Source organism: Aythya fuligula, chromosome Z, assembly GCF_009819795.1.
Source record: "Aythya fuligula isolate bAytFul2 chromosome Z, bAytFul2.pri, whole genome shotgun sequence".
NCBI classification, from domain to species: Eukaryota; Metazoa; Chordata; class Aves; order Anseriformes; family Anatidae; genus Aythya; species Aythya fuligula.
This window is the reverse complement of record NC_045593.1, coordinates 83,802,286-83,817,815: the sequence shown is the minus strand read 5'-3', so window position 1 is coordinate 83,817,815 and position 15,530 is coordinate 83,802,286. Positions and strand designations below refer to the sequence as shown.

The 15,530-nt window shown below is 36.5% G+C and overlaps 1 protein-coding gene across 5 annotated transcripts in view; it reads left to right on the top strand.

Moving 5' to 3' along the window:
- The window catches only part of MCTP1 (multiple C2 and transmembrane domain containing 1), a 314,126-nt gene that overhangs the window by 213,978 nt on the left and 84,618 nt on the right, over nucleotides 1-15,530 (top strand). For all 5 annotated transcript variants that reach the window (XM_032205996.1, XM_032205997.1, XM_032205999.1 and 2 more), the window contains 4 exons: nucleotides 632-734; nucleotides 1,124-1,225; nucleotides 1,568-1,642; nucleotides 3,444-3,563. In XM_032205996.1, coding sequence (XP_032061887.1) covers nucleotides 632-734; nucleotides 1,124-1,225; nucleotides 1,568-1,642; nucleotides 3,444-3,563 — 400 coding nt within the window. The remainder of the gene's footprint in view (nucleotides 1-631; nucleotides 735-1,123; nucleotides 1,226-1,567; nucleotides 1,643-3,443; nucleotides 3,564-15,530) is intronic.

The following is a 15,530-nucleotide window of genomic DNA, read 5'->3' as shown; positions in this document are numbered from 1 at the left end:
TTGAGAGTTTACAATGTACAGCGACATTTGTTGTCCACGGTGGTGGAGTGTTTAATAGCTTGCAGGCAAAAAACAGAACTAGCTGAAAAACACGTCATTTCTTATTTCTTGTTCCTAATTTGTTGTAATGACTGCTGAGTGTTTGTAATTAAGCAAGGATTTTAGAATTAAAGAGCTCATTCTCTTTACAAGGATGCCTCATGTAGCTGATGATTGTTTTCATTTAGAAGCCTGCAGACAGCACAGTGTTTGCAGTAGGATTTGCTGCAGGGGTAGCAGTGTTCGGGGTGGCTGTGAGGCTCTCAGCCTGCTGCTTGCCGCGGTAAATCCCCAGTGCACCTCCACGCTGGCTCTCCTTGCAGCTCACGCAGCACATACGCCAGGTAGGAAATTTAAAGCAACATCCTTCAGAAAACTTCTGCTGGCAAAGCCTTGCAGAGCACAGTCGCTGCAGCTCCTGGAGAGTGCTGGGGTTACACAGAGGGAAGCCTGATTTTCTTGGATTTTGTTCTCTGCTGTGGCTTGGAAAACATACACCGTTTTCTGATTTTGCTAACCTCTTGAGCTTTTGTCCTTGGTAACTGCTGGTGTAGGTGACTTCTCTCCTCCATGTGTGCTTTTCCTTCTGTAGCAATATTAAAGACATCCACTCAGTGCTTGAAGTGACAGTTTATGATGAGGACCGCGATCGGAGTGCTGACTTTCTAGGCAAAGTTGCGATACCACTGCTGTCTGTAAGTTTCATTCACCTGACACACCAGTCTGTATTTTTCCTGCTGAAGGGGGGAGAATGAAAAAAAAAAAAAAAAAGAAGAAAAAAAAAAAAGAGGAAGAAGAAGGGAAAAAAAAAGAAGATTTGCAGCTCTGTGTCTGTCATTTCTCAACCAAGGTCTGTAATAAGAACACTAAAATTTTAACATACTCCATTCACGGCCATGTTGAATCCCATGATAGTTAATTTTTCCTGACAGACTCGGTCCTGGTAATGAACAGGTACTTGTCAGACTTGCCACAGTTGTTTTGGGTTCTCTGTCAGTTTCAGCAGCTGGGGGTCAGGGGTCACCGGGGGGGGGTATTCAGCGGAGACCGCGAGACAGACGGCTGTCATGTCCTTTTCCTGCAGATTCAAAATGGTGAACAGAAAGCCTACGTCTTGAAAAACAAGCAGCTGACAGGGCCAACAAAGGGGGTCATCTATCTTGAAATAGATGTGATTTTTAATGCTGTAAGTCTTAACTTTGGCTTTTTTGTACTGCTAAAGAGTTCAGTTTCATGAAAGCTTTTGTTCACGATTTGTAGAGAATTTCTGTCATTCCTCATTTTCTCTAAACCTTGATGTATACCACAGAATACTCTTCTGCCAATGCCTGGCACACCCACTCTTTTTGTTGCTGCTGCTGCTATTGCTGCTAATGCACGAAGCAGCAGCCCCTGCCTCTGTGTACATCTGTGTGTCCTGGGCTTGGCAGCCGTGACTTTGAAACTTCGTAATTTTTGCAAATCGGAGCATGTGTTATTAGTAAGGAGCGAGTAAGCTTGAAATATTGACACACATTTTAATGTGTAGGTGAAAGCCAGCATACGAACCTTAATGCCCAAAGAACAGAAGTACATTGAAGAGGAAAACAGACTGTCTAAACAGGTAAAGAGTAAGGAAACACTAATCCTTTCCAAAAGCCTTAATATCGAGTGTGCACATCTAAATATCTGGTATCGCACTGCTGAGGGTAAAGAATAACATTTTCATTACCTGTTTACAAAAAAAATATGATAGGTAGGAAGAGGCAGAAACAAAATACGTGGTTTTATTGTATCTCTTCTCTATAAACTGCAGCTTAATTTCCGTGAAATATGTGAATAAGAACACAGTTGAAACCATTAGGTTCCACACGTATCAGATTATAGCGCAGGTGCATGTAAACTAAGTCTTGCATAAATTTTTGCTGTTAACCTTGACCTGAAAGATCTCCGGTTTTGTACATGGTAGAGACTCTTTCAGCATCATGTAGCCAAATTTTGAACAACTTCATGGAGTAAGGTTTGAATCTCAGGTGGAAGCAAACTAAAACTCCTTATCACTTTTGAGAGCCATCTGGGTAGGAAATGTGTGGACCCTATTTCTTTTTTCTTTTTCCTTTTTTTTTTTTTTCATGATTATTTGCCACTGATAATTTTAATAGTAAACAAATCTTACTTTTTTCTGCACTTGAATTACTTTTGTTTCAGTTTTTCATGTTACATGAATGATGTATTTTATATGGGGAGAACAGAGCTTTTGACTGAATCATGGCAACAGGATTTTTTTGTTTGCAGTGAAAAGACAAAAGTCTTGAAACTGATTTTATTTTGTAGAAAACTTCTGGCTTGAGTATAATTTATCTACTGGATGAATTGAGAATATGTTGTTAGATATATTTCATTAAAAAAAATATTCCTTTCTTTACTCTTGGGAGTAAAGAGATTACTAAACCTGCATTTTTCACTGTTATGCCAGCAAAGCCAACAAGGCCTCTTATTCAAGATTAATTCTTCTCCCCTCTTTGATAACTAAAAATGGTATTGTGCTTTCTGCAGATCGCAAGAGGAGTAAACTTTAAATATCCACTTGGTGGTTTGTTTTTGCTTTTAGCTTTTGTGGAATATCCGACCACAATACCACATGTAGAAAATAAAATAAAATAAAAATGAATCTTTACATATGACTAATGCAATAGCATTTCAAACTATCCAGATGTTCTGGGAGAGAGCACATCTTACCTACCCAGCACTTTATATGCCATTCAATGCAGGAATGATTCACTGGTTTGTTCTCTTCTTTTGGTCAGGTGTATTGCTGTTTTAGTGGATTTAAGGGTAATCTTCTGAATTAAACCTAGCCCTGTAATATTTCGTTTTGATAGAGATGAAGTTAAAGTTACTTTGATAGACACTTAAATCACACATGGTGATCATGTGAAGTTGTTACGAAGGAGGAAAATTGGATATAAAGAATATATTTGATCTTACAGCAGTGATTTTGCATGATGTCAAGTTAGCATCCTACAGCATCTTCTTATCGAGGACAGAATTTTCTAAGTAACTAAGAAAGGGGAAAGCCTTGCCTGTTTAATAAAACTCTGATATCTTAATAACAAAATCATATCTGACATTTCTCAAGTGGCTTTTAAAAATAGATCTCCAGTTGTCATAAAGTTGTGCGTGTGAAGACAACAATTTGTATATAGTTTAGAATTAAATTCAGCAAATGATACATTTAGATAAATTCTCTGTCTTCCAAGTCTCTCTAATTTTAAAATACTATTCTCTGTCTGTGAGATAGACCTTAAACTAGACCGTGCTATTTTTTCTCAATCTAACCAAATTAACAGTGAGATTATAAACATGAACCTCTTCTGTTGCTTTTGAGGTTTTGAAATATTTTAATTCTTTCACCTTTTTACCAGCTGCTGTTGAGAAACTTCATCCGCATGAAACGTTGTGTCATGGTGCTCATAAATGCCGCCTACTACATTAACAGTTGCTTTGACTGGGATTCACCCCCAAGAAGTCTTGCTGCTTTTTTGGTATGATCTTTTTTATATTACCGTTAATCACCATTGTGTTATTTGCGTTTAAGAGATGATGCAATCTTGATTTAGGTTTTCCTGATTTTTTTCATTTAGAGTTTTATTTAAAACTATGAGGATATCACAAATCATTTTTATTCACTTTTTTTTTTTTAAATACAGAATTGTAAAATGTCACACAAACAGTATTTGTACATAATTGTACAAGTAACAAGTAGGTGATATGACACAATACAGTTGGTAAAGTATGGATGATACATATTGAGCTTCTTACATGTTACTTCTGTTAATTTTTGCTTGTTCCCCTCGTATAATGTTTATATTCTTATAATTTGCTTTTATTATTTAATAGAGGTGCTTTTACATATCACAAAGATGATATTGTTGTTCTGTCTTCTATATACCGATATGCTACACCTGTAACTTCTGTAGAATTACAAACTCTGAACCCAAGTAGTTGCTTGATTGCTAAGAATTAGTATCCTTGGCTAGATTAAAAACAAACAAACAAACAAACAAAAAAAACCAACCAAACAAACAAAAAACTTTAACATCATTATTGCAAACAAACTACTACCTTTAAAACATCAAGCTCTGTTTTTAGTTCATTTGGTTTTATTTAAATAAAACTTGGTTTAGATTTAAATAAAACTAATATTTCTTCATAAACATTACCGTCATTAATATTAAACTTTGTGCTCATACTAAATTTGGACAATTCCAAGCTTCATCACAGACTGTGTTTCTCAGATGAATGTCTTTTGACTTTGATTTTCAAAACTGTATAAGCTACAAATGAGACCAGAGTTCCTGTTTGTTTGGTTTTTGCATATGGGAGTTGCATGAGGAGTTAAAATCTATGCATGGTTACACTTTCTGGAACATCCAGATTAATGAAATTGGCTGAAATACTGAAGTTAGGAACTTTTTCATCAGAGATGTGAACAGAGAATGTTTCTGATGTTGCTTTGATTAATTACAGTGAAAGTGTGGTGATATTGCTATGAACTTAGGTGCCTGCAGCTTGGGTCTCTGCAACTTGGAGAAATCAAACTAGGCATTGGAGCAGCAATACAGGATACTTTGGAGTATACTCATCTTAGGATGACCAAAATTTCATTGGAAAATGCATTGCCTACATAAAACTCATATGCTTATGCTGCTATTACTGCTCCAGTTTGTGAATATTCATCAGTCCAAGACCATTTTTAAAATGCATTTGGAACACCTACCTGTAAAAGAGAAGGGAAATGGAATTACATGATGTTTATTGTGGCAAATTAAATTATTTCTTTCTCTTGGTGCACTGCTGTGACCATGGAAAAAGACATGTTGCTATTAAATCATGGTGGTTTCTGATCATAGAACACATTCAATGTGATAAGAGAGTAGCTGGGAATGCATAGGCACAGAATTTGAGTGGAGTGGGCTGTAGCGAGCGTACTTTATTATTGTATAGTGTTGCAGTAGAATTTTGTTATTGATTATATGTATATAAAAAGATATTTGTGTTGTTGTTGCTGTTTATTTAGTTTTCTTTTAGTATTTATTTCGCTGTAGAGGATACATTATTGTTATTTGCTGTAGAGGATACATTATTGTTGGGGTCAGTACTGTGGCTTCATCAATGTGTTGCTGATCTGCATCCAGAAGTTTTATCTGTGCTTCTTAAGCTGATGTTATTCTGTCCAAAGATCACATTATCCCTCTATTGGACAAAACGTCCATAGCATATTTTGATCAGCTAAGTTGTATCTACATGAACTTCTATCATGATTGTAAACCTTGGATTTAGCTGGTTTCTGGAGTTTCAGAGGTATTATGGCTCCTTGAAAAATTGCGTATCTTTCATGGGAGTGGTTCACTTTCACGTGTAGTACTGAGTTGTGCTTGCACACAGGTTATGCTGCAATTCAATAGGTTTTATAAAAAAGCTGTACTTGTATGTATCATTTTCATCTCTTCACTATTATATAAATCGTATCTTCTCTTGAAGTTGTCTCCCTGAGGTTAGAGAATGTCACAGTGAAATGTCAGTCCCAGAAAGGAGATGAGAAATAGGCCATTCTGTAGGTTTCCAGCTTTGTAGGCAGACTAATAAATAATGTACTAGAAGTAAACTTTTAAACTAACCATTTCTTCCTTCTTGTTGAATTTGAAGACATACATTGACAGATGATATCACAATAGAGGCTTACAGCCATTTCACATAAGTTAAATACGTGAGCGTTGATTTTTCAGACCTCATATTGCCCCAAATTCTTAGAGTGACACTTACAGGCAACCTTTTCTCATACCTTACCCCATGGCTTTGCTTTCCAGGGGGACCCCTGCTACAAGACCACATAAGAAGAAATTCTGGTTGACTAGCTCAGTTTTCACAAATATAATGGGTTAGTTATAATGAGAGAGAAGTCCTGGAAAGCTAGACTGCTCTTGGAAAATGACAGAAAGCCTTGATTAATATGGTGACTCTATAATAAGCTACAGTTACCTGCTTTATGCTCTTTGCACTCTGAAGTGTTCACTGCAGTTTCTTTTAAAATCATTCTTCTTGGAGAGTCGCAATGTTAGCAGGAAACACTAAAGGTGCTGGTTATATATACTCCAGAACTTACATGTCTCAAACTTTTAAATTATTTGAGATGTTTTTAAAAAGGAAATGCTTTCTGAGAGCTTTATCGTGGTGCTCCTTATTCATCCTTTCTCAAAGTTATCTGAAAGTACCAGCTCAACAACTGGTGCTTCACAAACTGTACTTAGAAGCACAGAGACCTAGAAGCTAAATTTTCAACATTCTGGATTATGCATTTCCTGGGTTAAGCAGTTATTTTACCTGTTTCTGTTGTACTTCATAAGCTCTTTGCCTTCATTAGGGATTTTGCATGAATGACTTAAAGTTTCATCTTTTTTTTTCTTTTTTCCTTTCATGTGCCTCAGTAATCCACAGTAGAAGAATAATTGTGAATAATAATTGGATGTAATTTTTTAAAAATGTTGGTGCTGATCTTACTGTGACATGATATTAAGCTGTTTTGTGGGTTATATTCCAGTTGTTTTTTCACTTGTTTGTTGTTTTTTTTTTGTTTGTTTGTTTGTTTTGTTTTGTTTTGTTTTCCACCTATGCAAAGATATTTGCAAACAGCTCATGAAATATGGGTTGATCTGGCCATAGTGATGTGACTTCCGATTTGAACTACTGTGTTTTATATTCTTTCCTCCTTCTTTCTGTCCTGTTAAATAACGGAAGTGCATAGCAACAAAGTTAAGGTTTCAGTGCAAAGGAGCTTTTACTCTGTCACAAACATACCTGTTTTGTCTCCAAGATAATTAAAAATGTGTCACTTCTTAAGCACCTAAATACAGTATAAAAGAACAGAATATGTGCAGAGGGCCTTTGCTGTAAATTCACCTGATTTGCTGGATTTAGTGCAGATTTCTAGATTAGTTGAGCAGTTAATTTTTGTATATTTTTTTATTCCTTAATTACTATAATTCAGGCAGAATAACTGTATTAGAGTAATGCAAAAGTTGTTTTGTTTTGTTCTTTTTCCTCTCTGGAGTAATCTACTGTGGGCACTGAATTGTCTACTAAATTGGGCCTAATTTCCATCCATTTCTTGACCAGACATTTGTGTTCTTGCAGATGTCAGTGGGTGCAGTGTAGGGGGAAAAAGTGTACTTTTTTTTTTTTTTTCCCAGTACTGTCATTTCTCACCATAATGAGCACAAAAATAATTGGACAACTGAGCTATCAGTAAAAGGACACACTTCAACATGAGTCAATGAATTATTTTACGGGACAAACTTTAATCTTTAAATGTGATTGTAGATAATTTGTGCTACCATCTGTCCATTTGGAATTCTTTTAGCCTTTTCAGTCGTTATACAGTAAGTGCTGCTGTGTTTAACATTAACATTTGATATTTTACACATTTAATTTCTGTACTGCTGCGTGGTCCTTGGGGAGCTTCGCTCTAGTGCTACATGAGAGAGACAAAGTATTGATCAGTTAACATTTCAGCTACATTTATGTATGTCGCAAAATTAATGAAAATGCCAGACAAAAATGTCAGAGTGCACAAAAAGGTAGAATTTAAATTTGGTAGTTTAATGAAAAGTTTAAGATGTGCATTATCAAAAATGTCCCCTTGCCTTTAAAGTACAATTCATAACTGGGTAACTAAAAGGAACCACATATTTTACTTAGAGGAACATTGAACATGAAATATGAGGGAATATATAATCTTCGAAGTGTTTGGTATCCCAAAATGGCCTCAGTAAAGCACTTTAATTGCCTGCTTGAACATTTAACTGTTACTCATAAAATAAACTTGTTTCCTTTCTAATTTGGAAGCAGAGTATCCTCACCTGATCCCACACATACTTTTCAGTATGTCTTCAAATTAATGCTCTCTGTGAACATGCCCGTACATTCTTATTCCTCTGAATCTTTCAACACATGTGCATGCGTGCACACAGAAAATATTCTTTTTTAGGCTTTGAAATATTGATAAAATGGTGCACCCTGCATCCAAGCCATTTATCAGGTCTAACTCACCTTCTCTTTGTCTTCTAATGTTACACAACTCATGTGTGGAAATGACATAATAGTGTCCCTAGCCTTTGATTAAGTGTTAGCTCTCTTGCACACACACCGTTTAATTGCGGTGGTGTCATGCTAATTAACTGAAACTGTGATGGAAATAGAAGAAAAAAAAAGAGCTGGTCAGTGACAGGAAATGAGACAGTAAAATAATTTTGTCTACTTGCTTGGCTTTTCCCTGTTGAAGAGGGAAATTCTCACTATGATACATTTCAGAAGCAGCTTTCACTAAATGCTAAAGGACAAAGATTATATTTTGGAGAAACTTGAGATGGTATCATCAGGAGGTGGGAATGCATTTCCGTTAATTATAAAATATTTTTCTTTTTTTTTCACACTGTAATTTTGGGATAAACAGAATTTAGGAGATATATTAAAGAACTCACAGATTTTTATCCTAGTCGATATCATTTTGGGGGATATGACGTATAAACACCATCAAATTGCCTTTTACTAAACCCAGTGAAGTGGTTCATTGGATTGGCTTTGCCACCTGTCGTCTAGAATTTGAAATTGGATGAAGTTCTGGTAAGGTAGTTGCAAAACCTTTTACATCCTAAAAAGCCTTTCCAAGAACTCCTGTTGGTGTCAAAACTGCCAGTTCTCAGAAGTCTGCAGAGGTAAAGCGACATGGTAGCAGCAAGGCCAGTTAAAAGATTCTTTTCCAATGCAGGGCACACACATCTACAAGAGCCTTTCAGCTTTTCATCAGGTCTGTCCCTACCAAAAGGGAAGAGAATAAGGTATACTAGACTGCTGCCATTCTGTTTTTCCAGAAGTACAGCAAACAGAGGAAAAAAAAAAAAATCTACATCCTGTTTTCTCTTTCCTGATTTTCTATACACCAGCAGAACAGTGTGATACTGATTCAAAAATACAGTGGAATTTGAGCTTTCTGCAGCAAAAATGTGCTTGTCAGTTTTTGGAAAATGGGATAGGAAAGAAACATGTTCTTAACCTATGCATATTCCACAACGTGGTGACTTCTGGGATGTAGTTTGTTTGGTGCATAGTATTCTTGCAAGTCTGATACAAGGAAGGATTGGGCAATATTTATACGTTTAACAATTTCCTCTAGTATTTTATATTGTTTTAAAAATTAACTTTCATTTTACTTCCTTCATAGAGTGAATACATACCTAGTAAATCAGTTTAGCAGTGTGATTCGTTGCCTGAGTGCAGACTTGATGCCACTGTAGGCAGCCTAGTGTTTCCTGTGTGCTGTCCAGCTACTGTTCCAGGAGGGCATGCCTCTGTATCACATCTGTGATCACCACCCGAGTGACTGGGATACCCACCCCAGAGCATCTTAAGTGGCACTATTACCTTTAGGCACGTAAATTGCTCCCATAGCTGTTTGTTTCATCTGCATATCTTCTTTGGGTACTTACCTAGCTTCCATTGTGAGTTCTTTGGATCTTGAAGTATTTCAAGTCTCAAAGGCACCTGCGTACTGTATGAAAGTACTTCCCTTATTTAGCATGAGTAATTGAGGTGAAGAGCCTTTATGGTTTCTCAAACTGGAAACAACAGACAAGAGCATTGCTGTCACGGCTGGGTATTCCCTTATCTACCAGAGGTTTCTTCCCACTTATTTTCCTTGTCTCACTACTTAGAAAACTGTCAGTTTTGTACTGAAGGTATTTGCATATTAAAGCTTTCAAAGTGCTGATAAAACCAGATAGGTCTGATGAACCAAAATATGATTTGTCAGAAATTAAGAAAAATGATTAGATAAAATCCTGTATTTAAGGTATCCAAAAAGTTTACAAAATGAGCCTAAATTTCCTCTTCAGGCAGCGATGTGAGCAAAAGAATAGATAGCCAAATCACATGATTTACAATCTTGGGTCTGAAGTAAGTTCCATACAGCAATACCCTGAAATGATGTAGCTGTCACAAGAGACAATGACAGGTTTTGAATATGCAAAATTAAAAGTAGGGAAGAATTATATGTATAGTTTTGTAAAAATTAACACTAAATAAAAACATATGGGTATCAATACAATATTAGTACTGTGCTGTAGACAAAATGCTGACAATGTCAGGAAAAAAAAAAGAGCCTAGTATATTTTTTGATAAATGGATTAGGAAATTTTAACTTTATTTTAATATTTTATACATATGAAAGTGCTGAATCATATCTGAGAAAAGAGATTTTTTTTTTTTTCAGACTGACCACCTCAGAAATAAACGTGAACAATTTTCTTACTGCCCTTTGCCCACACAGTGGGGAGAAGGGAGGACAAACACAGGTTTATATTACCTCTGAGGACAATTGAGAATGTACAGAACTTAATGCCTGACACCCTGTCGGAATACAAGAAGACCAACTATTTTGTAGCATTAATGGATAACATACAGCTTCTAATTGACCATGCATTAATGAGTGACCATGGGTGATGTAGCACTGGAATAAGTTTCTCAGAGTGGTTGTCTCCTTGGAGATCTTAAAAAGCCACCTGTACATGGTCCTGGGCACCCTGCTCTTGGTGACCCTGCTAGAGCATGGTGGTGGAGCAGATGAATCCAGAGGTCCCTTCCAACCTCATTCTGTCATTCTGTTATGCCCAGTTTCCTTTGCCTCTATCTGCTGAAGGTAAGTGGGATTAACAACCATGCATGGCTCTGGAGTCTCTTGTTCAGAGCAGCTTGTAGGTGCCCCCAGGCTGTCTGATATTGCTGGGGCTCTCTCTGCTTAGTTTTACTAAAAGAGTGAGTTGCAGTACAGTTGCAGCTAGCCCAGCATGGCTGTGTGACCAGAGAGCAGTTGTGCAGCAAGCAAGCATCATGTACTGTTGTCGGCACTTTAATCCGGGGTGTTCAACACTCTCCTGCATACAAATAAATAAGTTAAATAAATACATAAAGAGCACCAAAATCTTGCTCTTAAAAAAGTTCATATAGCATGGATATTATATTTGGATAGTTATTTAGTAGCAGTGTTCAAAGGAGAAAGTAGTTGTGTACCTTAGTATCACTAGGTTCCCAGAGTTGTTTCACAGCTGTTGCATGACATTTTGGCAATTTAAACTTTCTTTAAGTAGTGTGCATGGGTGAATTACGAAATGCCTCAACTTTTTCATCATCTTTATGTTATGAGTCATGTAAGAACTGGATTAAATTAGATTAGATATTTGGAAGAAATTCTTCCCTCGGAAGGTGGTGAGGCCCAGGCTGCCCAGAGGAGCTGTGGCTGCCCCATCCCTGGCAGTGGCCAAGGCCAGGCTGCATGGGGACTGCTCTGGTTGAGATGTCCCTGCCCATGGCAGGGGATAGAACTGGATGATTTTTAAGGTCCCTTCCAACCCAAACCATTCTGTGATTCTATGATAATCAGCACATTTGAAATCTCATTATGAAGAGCATTTAACTTTTTATTTTAGCAGCAGTGTTATAGTTGTTTGCCTCGGAGTGAAAGAACTATGGGCAGCATTGGCTTTACAGGACTTTTCAATAATTAAAATAATCTAACATTTTATGAAATGTTTCAGTGTAGTAAAAAGTCAATAACTCGGTATATTGTATGCTATTGTGAAAAACCCAGCTGAGGAAAACTAAATACAGAAGCAGTGTTTCAAAGGTTGCATGCGGGAGGGTTAAGAAAACAGCTTGTTCAGGAGTGAAACTACCAGTTTCTTTCTAATGATCCTTAAAGCATCCTCTTTGTGTTTATATACAGTAGTTGCTTGCTTAGTAAGTATGTAGATCATAGTTGATATATAAGCTTCTGTGCCTGGATGGAAGAATTTTTTTTTTTTTTTTTTTTTTTAATATTTTTCAGTATGCTCAATTTTACTGCAATAAAAACATGTAATGTTTCCAAATCTTGTAATGTTTCAAATATAAATAATTAAAATGTTTGTCCTATTTATATTGTTTAACATGTAATTTTATAATTTTTTTTTGATTGCAAAAACTGAAATCCATGCCAGAAACTGAAATAGAGACCATTAATCTGAAAAAAAAAAAAAAAAAGCATAAAAAAATACTTTGTTTCTACTAGTGCTGCACCTGCTATATGACTAACAGTAATTGGTCTTCTTGGCTTGTAAATAGAGCCCCAAAAGAAAAACACCCTTAAGTAAGCATCGCAGAAGTTACCCACAAAGTTTTGCAGCATGTTCCTAAAATGGGGACAACCTAACACGCACAGATTTACCCCACATTTTGGCAAAAGAGCGATGTTGTGTGCTTCCCATTCCAAAATTGGTAGGTTTGGAAGGGAAGAGGTTGAAAGCTTGCTTCCCTCTGAGCAGAGAGTGGCAGGAAGGTGGTGATGGGTAGTGCTGCTCATGTCACGCCATGTCCAGAACTAGCAGGCCTGGCACAGAGAGGGAATGGTTAATCTGTTTCCCTCAGGACAGTAAGAAATCAAAGTGCAACAAGTCATGTGGGAGCCATTCTTCCCAAGCCTCAGATCTGGCATGTGGTATCTTGGGGTGACTCTGGCAGCTGATCAGCTCTCTTGGCCCCTCTGGGGCTGGAAACAGGACATGTCCTAGTGCTGTTCCCGTTCATTCTGCCTTGAGCTCCCGTAAGATTCGTGTAGGAAAGTTGTACAAACCACCTGGGCAGCTGTTCCTAAAGTGGGAAAACTCCTGATTTGCACAATTGTGGGAACTGCTAACAGAGTGGACAAAAGCAATAGTGTCAGACATTGCCCTTTTCTTGGACAACGTGTGTGTACAGAGTAGGCTGTCTTGAAATTTCAAGTGGGTAAACCATTGAAGCACGGTATGACAGGAGAATACTTAAGAAGTTTTGAAGTAGTCAATTTTTTTTTTTTTCATTTTTCACCTCAATCAGACACAAGCACATTATTAACATAACCCTTATTTTACAGTTTGGTCAGGTTAAACATTGTTTCCACGCGGGGTGCTTTCCATACCCAAAGAGCTGGCATTAAATCAATTTTTTTTTTTTTTTTTTTTTTTTTTTTTTGGAAAGGCCTCTCTGGACCTTTACACGTAGTTCTTCCCCTTCCCCTGGTGCTGGCGCAAGGCAACAGCTGCACTCCTCAGTGACAAGGCATCACTGAGCAGCATAGTCTAGGCAGAATGTGCATGTAGATTTCTAAATTACAGGTCAAACCGATGGTTGCAAAGTTGTGAAGTCCTTTTGTAGCCTTAGCTGTGTTACTGGTAAAGGTTGGGTGTTAGTAATGGCCTATTTTGCACATTAACTTCTTTTTCTGGTCACAACAATGAATAAACAAAAATGTCTTGGTCCATTTAATTAGGTATTTTTGCAAGCAACAGTATTGTCCAGGTAGTATCTAAATACGTGAAATGCTCTTTCAGACTGTGGGGCTATGTTTTTACCAAGTGTTGTACTTAGGTGATTTAGCTTCTGTTGGAAAGCAGAATTCCAGTTGACCTTGAAGTAAAAAGTCTATGAACTGCAATAGATACTTGTTTGATATAAACAATTCATTTTTTTTTTAGTATTCAACATTCAGAAGAAAAATTTCAGGTGCTGATATCCCAAAATCTGCTTATAGTTTTGCACTAAACAAGGAAGCACAGCAAAAGTATCATTTATTTTGGTTTCACTGGTAGATTTTATTTATTCCATAAGTATTAACACTTACTCATTAGAGATAATTAACTTTGGGATCAGAATTGTTACTGAAGAGGAAAAGGGATTAATAGCTTTAAGTGCAATGGTTGTACTTGGTACTCAATAGACTTGCAACCGCATGGTAGATCTTGAATTTGTAAGTTTCCATGAATAACATCAGCAGAATTACTACTGTAGCTCTGAAGTTAAAAGACACAAACTGCTTTCCAGGAACACAAGTAGTGTAAGAAAGAATCCACTAATCTGCAAAAGAAAAAAGAAAAGGCATAATTTAGTTTTGAGATTGACCACTGCTCTCACAACTATTGTTAGCACCACAAAGTTATCTGTTAAAAGTGGTATTATGCAATTGGAACTTCTTGGGCAATTAGTGTGCAGCACTGACTGAATAGGAGACATGATTTTCTCTCCACAGCCATATAGTTGCTGTGATTAGACAAGTCTGTATTCCAGTTCTAATTGACTAGCCTCTGTAAGTAGACACTGCTCATTAATGAACACAGACAGACGCTTCCTAACCCCATTAAAAAAATATAGAAAGCTAGCAAAGAGATGTGCTCAAAAAGGAATAAAATTAATTCTGTTTTGATATACTGAATATATATTTTGCATTCATTGTTACCGGCAGTGGCACTGTATGCTTGGGAAAGTTCTGATTAAAAAAACGCAACACCTATGCCAATATAAATACATATCTTTGATTTTCTACCCTCATTATGTCTCCTCTAAATAAAACTTGAGGGATAAACACATCAAGATGATAGTAAATCTCTACTTTCATAGTAGCTCTGGCAGTACTAATGCAGGAGTTTCTGCTCTTTACTTATATTTCTTCTTATTCTTTGAGTATATGAATGTGTAATGTCAGCTTTGTTTGAAACACTCCTTTCTCAACTATTCTCATCTTAATAAAGTCAGCTTGTATAATGTTTCTGTTCTTTCTTTGTCTCTTATGAGGTCTGCCTCGTTCTGGTGTTTCTTTCATTTCATAAGGAAAGGGCAAATCTCTTCCTTATTGCAGACCAGAAGGCACAGGTGCACACATTTGGAACTCTATTTTACATATTTTACAATGATGAATTCTTCAATTTGCAGGCAAAATGTATTTTTTTTATAATTAAAAGCAGTGAATTCCTTTGAAGATGAGTGGTCAGTACTGGGTCAGTACTGTAAAGTCTACTGTTAATGATTATTTAAGCTTTTTTTTTTTTTTTTTTTTTTTTAAGGAAGAACGATTATACTCTGATTGGTCCACAGTATTTTTTTTTTTTTGCTGTTTTTCCTCTAAGAAGCTCTAGTTCTAGCAGATGCTGTATTACTTTAACGTGACTGAAGAAGTTAAAACTAGATATTTTTAATATTTGCTGCCATCTTAATTATTACTTGCTAAAAGCACGACTGTTAGCAGAAGGATTATGAGTTAATAAAATGTCATAGTATTAGTATATAAAACAATATAATTTTCCCAAGATAATGATTAACAGTGTAAGGCAATGTTAAGAACGTTCAAAGCCTATTCCCTAAATGTGCTTGATTTTCATCTGTTAGGAACAGTAGCATAATATTGTAGTATGTAAATACAGAAATATAAACAGAGAAATATTTTGGAGGAATTTATTTTCAAGAAGAGGTGACTAATGAAATCTCTTCTGAGCTTGTTGAGCTCTGTTTTTGCATAATGTCACTACGTTCCTAGCATTACAACTTGAAATCAATCTGAAGAGTGTTTTTAATGCTGCGTATTAATTCACCAGTGTGACTCCAGTGAAACATAT